The 5,393-nt window shown below is 34.2% G+C and overlaps 1 protein-coding gene across 2 annotated transcripts; it reads left to right on the top strand.

Annotated features, from left to right (window-relative positions):
* The first annotated feature begins 261 nt into the window (after positions 1–261).
* On the top strand, positions 262–1,942 carry LOC100801600 (uncharacterized). Of its 2 annotated transcripts, none has more exons than XM_006597951.4 (4): positions 262–401; positions 500–531; positions 1,455–1,562; positions 1,641–1,942. In XM_006597951.4, the coding sequence occupies exons 3-4, from the start codon at positions 1,469–1,471 to the stop codon at positions 1,784–1,786; spliced, it is 240 nt and encodes a 79-aa protein (XP_006598014.1). In that variant the 5' UTR covers positions 262–401; positions 500–531; positions 1,455–1,468; the 3' UTR covers positions 1,787–1,942. The 2 variants fall into 2 exon arrangements, with proteins under 2 accessions (XP_006598014.1, XP_006598013.1); XM_006597950.4 differs by having other exon boundaries at positions 264–401; positions 1,460–1,562.
* Positions 1,943–5,393: the final 3,451 nt, after the last annotated feature.

The raw sequence follows: 5,393 nt of genomic DNA, 5'->3' as shown, positions 1-5,393 counted from the left end.
GCAGCTCTAAAAATTCATAATTAATACTCAATTTAATAATATAACATTTGAGAATGAGTCAAAATTCTTATATTTTTTACACATTAAATATTAATTTGTATAATATGTATATAAAAAATAAAAAGATAGAGCCATAATATTAGTGAGACTATTATTTATTTATATTTTACTGCAGTGACTATTATTATTAAAAAAATATTCTATTAAACTTTTTTTTAGAGGAAAACATATTCTATTAAACTTAAAATGATCAAATTTTTTTAAAAACATTTTGTTAAACTTCACCTTACAGTCCACTAAAGCATAACCTAATCGCACTCCGCTCTCCGCACTCCGCACTCCGCTATTGCACCTCCCTCGACGGCACCTCAGGCGCACTCGTTTTCGGTTCCGATTGCATTGTCTGCGTTTCTTTTTTCTTTGCCTTGTTTTTGTTTTCTTTTTCTTTTTATTTTGCTTTGCGATTCTCTGAGTTTCTTTTTCTTTCCCTTTCTTCTAGGAATCAAATCTGAGAACCATTCTCATTGCCCGGTAATGTTGTGCCCCCTTTTTAACCTGGTTTCAATAAATTCAGCAATTTACATATTTCTTTGTTTGTTGATTCAGTATTGCTTTGGAAAGTGAAATCCCTTTTATGTCACCATGTCTTGATTGGAACGATTATCTAAAAATCGAATAGACTCCAATTTGGACTTTTGTTAGTGTTTAATTGATTCAGCCAATTAATTGTGTCAATTTGTGGATTGGATTTTACGTGAATTTCATTTCATTCAAAAATTTGCCTTACCTTCTTGTATGCCCTGTGGTTCCATTGAAGCAACACCTATGGATTCTTGTAATGGATTTTGTTGTGTGAATATCTTCACTGATACCCTTTAGATGGTGCCAACAGAAATTTCTGATTAATTTCCTTATGGGCTGGACTGTACTTTTTACATAATCCCCCTTCCTGTTGGCATATTAACGTTTTGGAATTTAGATCATGCTGAACAAGTCTAAAGATGTTGCCACATGTGATGTAGTAGGGTTTTTTCTGTTGACATTTGTCTTTTGATGTACAAAATCTGCTTTGACTCCTTGTGGTTACTGTTTTCTTCAATCTATGCAATATCTCCTTTGTTCATGAGTCATATCCTTGTTTTTCCAGTTGTTAGGATATTTAGCATTTAACCAGCATGGAGTTGATTTGTCAAAGGAACTCCCATTGTTATGCACTTAAGTTAGTAGGATTTTAGGAACTTTGTTGCTTTACCAAACTGGCTGTCATGGTTTCATTGCATGCTTAATGCTTTTAGTGCCTGTGCAGTTGAGTGTGAAATCAACCTTGATCGTTTTTTGCAATTTTATTGTGTCACACTCTTTTTATATTTGGATAGGAATGTCTGTCATTCATGTAGTCTTTTTCCTTCTCTTTTGAACTTTGACTTAGTTGTTTATTCTTTTGTTTTGTGTAGTGTAGTCTGTAATCATGTCAGGAAAGTATATCATTTCTGCTATTCTTGGATCATTTGGAGTTGCATGGGTTTGTGATTATTATGTTTCAGAGAAAAAGCTATTTGGAGGTAAGTTGTGTTTATCATAGGAATTGATTTGCTTTGTAGCTGTTGCAGCAGTATGTAACTGCTAACTTCTTTCTTCAGGTTCTACCCCTGGCACTATTACGAACAATGAGTGGGCAGAAGAGACTGACAAAAAATTGCAGGCATGGCCTCGTACTGCCGGTCCACCAGTGGTCATGAATCCCATAAGTCGCCGAAATTTCATTGTGAAGTCTCGCCCTGAGTAATAATATTTTTTGATTGATTGAGTTAATTGGTGCACCTTGGTCATGGGATATGTTTCCATAAATGATGATAATGTTTGAGGTCAAACCCTTGCAGTTCAATTAGTGTTTTGATGTTTAAACATGTGAATGTTTACTAATAAAATGTTACTTAAGCAATTGTGGATTGATTAATGCATATTCATGTATTCAAATTCTATGTTTAGTCTTTACCTTAGTATGAATGGGAATCAAAGCCTAAAATTATGTTTAGCAGACATGTGCGAAAATTTACTTTTATGTTGTGATTCTTTATTTCCAGTAGTTGTATCTGCTACTTTATTGGGTGCTTTTAGGCAGTGTCGTTCAGTAAGTAACAGCTACCTTTTTCCTTCCTCTCTCTCTCTCTCTCTCTCTCTCTCTCTCTATATATATATATATATATATATATATATATATATATTTTTTTTTTCCTTTTCCACTTATGAGAAAACTTTAGGGTAGTTTATATTAGAATCTCGCTGTACTAATTAATTGGTATGATTAATTCAAGTTAGATGTTTCCCTACAAGAGTCATGTGCTTTCCTTTCTGTAAAGGTACAACCACTGGCAAGTTGAAAATGCTGATTTGATGATGTAATTTCTCCAGCACATTGACACCTCATCATGAACTTGCTAATACATCAAAATGGAAAATGCTTTGTCTCTACTAAATTTTGATGTTTAAAGGAAAATGCATTTTTGCTTTAGTAATACAGGCAGTGAACACATTTAGGATTTGGACCATAGTACATGAATGGGTGGTAGGTGGTGTTTTTCATCCTAGCTTTTGACATTGAAAAAATAGCAATCACAAATACTGAAACATACCCTACTGTAACCCCACTCCAGCATAGAGAGAGGGAAAAAGTAACATGAAAGAAATCCAAACTTTCTATTTCCTGAATGCTGGTTGAAATTCTCATTCCATACGAGTCAACTCAAACTTCTCTCTTTGCAGTGGAAAAGGTGCTTGCATGGATCCATCTATTGATGCCTGCTGCTATGGACAATAGACCATATGGGGCATTGGTTGAGAGTAATGGTTCAGGTGTCACTTTCAAAATTCAAACCAATAGTACATACTGGTTGAAAGTTCAGTGCTTTGTGTAAAATTTGAATGAGTAATATAATATACTTAATCCTGCCAAGTGCTTAGTTCTCTTCTGATTCAGCTCTTCGTGTCTTTTTTGATTCATCAATCATATTGGATTCATGTTGGACGCAAGGCATCTTCCCATGTGTACTATCATCGTCTTCCTCCAAGCTTGAAAAAACTTCTCCATCGATAGATGCTTCATCCACAGAATCATTGGTTCCTGACTGCAATGATTCATGAAATTCGGAGCTTAAAAAACTGGGCGATGTTGGACACAACATGAATCAAAATCATCATACATGCTTCTGTCATCTTTCATTTTCTGAGCATAAGCTTGGTAGTTGAACCCAACTGTATTTTTTCCACCAAAATAGGATTCCAGCTTGTCCATGTCAAGGTGTTCCTCCATCACCATGTGGCTGCTTGGGTTGTCAGGGTAAACAAATATCACCTTTTTATAAGTCTTGGATTCCTTCTAGAAATGGTTTCACCATCTCGTACCATGAAAAACATGCTTATAAAACACACAAAGCAAATATAACAACACCGAATTGAAGAGATGTCCATGAACAAATTTCAACAGAAAAGGAAAGCAAAAAAAATTTGGGCTTGCCTTTCTAGTTATAAATCACAAGAGTCATCTGTTCTGACCTATCGCAACTCACTTGAAACTAGTATCTTCAATCTGGGAGATACATTATACACTCATACAAATCCCCATCAAGCACACATCGTCTTCTCTTTCATGAAACAAGTTTTGTGTAGAATTTTTAATTTGGGAAAAAATGTGCTTTTAGTCCCTATGTTTTCTGTCAAACGTAATCAAGGTCCTTGTACTTTTGTATTGGTGAATTTGGTTCTCAAACTTTAAAAACAAGGAGATATAGTCTCTCCTAAAAATGTGGATTTAGTCATTCCTAACTTTTAAAAATAGGATGAATACATTGAGATGACAGGCTAAATCAACATGTTTTTAAAATTTGAGAACCAAATTCATCAATATGAAATTATAGGGACTTTTAATACCTTTATCCAAAAGTATAAGGATTAGAAGTACATGTTTTTTCCTTTTAATTTTTACTGCAGAAACAACAAATACTTCACAAAATAGTCAAGCAATTGAGACAAACTTTTTACCTATCCATTTCGTAATTAATATCAGACAACATTAGTTAACTTTGATTTGATATTGCATGACTGATGATTAATATTGGATTCCTGGGATAATTATAGGTGTCAATTGGATAATGAAAAATGAAAAGTAAAGAAAGTAATTAAAGAATATAGAAAACGGATGCCTATGCATTTAGTCTACAAAGTTTCCTCAACATATTTCCAGGACTAAGTAGTACCCATTTTTGTTTCAAACACTAATTCACAATCTAGCACATTAGCACACACCCTTTTGATTTTAGTTCCTACATTTTAACAATAGAACCTGTTTTTAGTCCACAAGAGACTAAAACCACATCCCTGTAAATGTAATTAATGTAGGGACAAACTTAAAGGATTAAAACCACGTGACTTCCAAAACAAAGATACTTTGAGGGACGAAACATTAAATTTTTATAGACCAAACTCAAATTTCAAAATATTTTGAGGGATGAAACATGTCTTTAGTCTTCATTTAATTAACTAGAATCTTCTCAATTTTCATGAACCAATCAAGACATATCATATTGTCTGCACCAATGCAGCCAATCCATGAGTTCTTTTCGTATCCCAAAATTGCACTACACGGAAGAACCATCTCATCCACTTGATATACCAACACTATAATACAACAAATTAAAATAGTTAAAAATTCAAGCATACCTACACAAACAAAAAATGGAGTGAACATTATGGCAATGAATTCCAACAACTAGTACAATCAACAAAGGGATAAAATAAAAACAGTTCAATTCTTTAGTAATTAGTAATGATGTAAGCTCCATTGAAGCTTGTAGGCCCATGATCTTCTTCATCAATGAATTCCTTTACTTCTTGGAAGATGAATGACAACAGAATGGAGAAGGAAGAGAGAGAGGAGACACCACTTCAAGGAGAAGATGAGTCTAGAAGAAGCTCACCACCGTAGGAGGCCATGGATAAGAGCTTGGAGGAAGAAGGAGATGAATGAAAGGAGAGGAAGAGAAGAGCACGAAATTTTATGCTCTAAAAGAGCTCTGAAATCTGAAGTTTAATATTCAAATGATCAAAGTTCCAAAAAAATGAATACACATGGCCTCTATTTATAGCCTAAGTGCCACACAAAATTGGAGGGAAATTTGAATTTCACTAATTATGATTAGTGAATTTTAGCTATGGTTCAGCCCACTAATCCAAGATCAAGTCCAAGATTCTCCACTAAGTGTGCTTAGGTGTCATGAGGCATGTAAAGCATGAAGGACATGCACAAAGTGTGATTATATGATGTGACAATGGGGTGTAGTAAGCAAATGCTCACCCCCCTTCTAAAATTTAATTGGATTGGGCTTCTCCCAATTCAA

The sequence above is a fragment of the Glycine max genome, chromosome 15 (assembly GCF_000004515.6).
Source record: "Glycine max cultivar Williams 82 chromosome 15, Glycine_max_v4.0, whole genome shotgun sequence".
NCBI lineage: Eukaryota > Viridiplantae > Streptophyta > Magnoliopsida > Fabales > Fabaceae > Glycine > Glycine max.
This window is presented reverse-complemented; position numbering and strand designations above follow the sequence as displayed.

Bases quoted from the DNA above. Each gene is read 5' to 3' on its own strand.
- LOC100801600 (XM_006597951.4), top strand. From the start codon at position 1,469: ATGTCAGGAAAGTATATCATTTCTGCTATTCTTGGATCATTTGGAGTT. The intron at 1,563-1,640 runs GTAAGTTGTGTT...TTCTTTCTTCAG, and splicing joins AGAGAAAAAGCTATTTGGAG to GTTCTACCCCTGGCACTATT.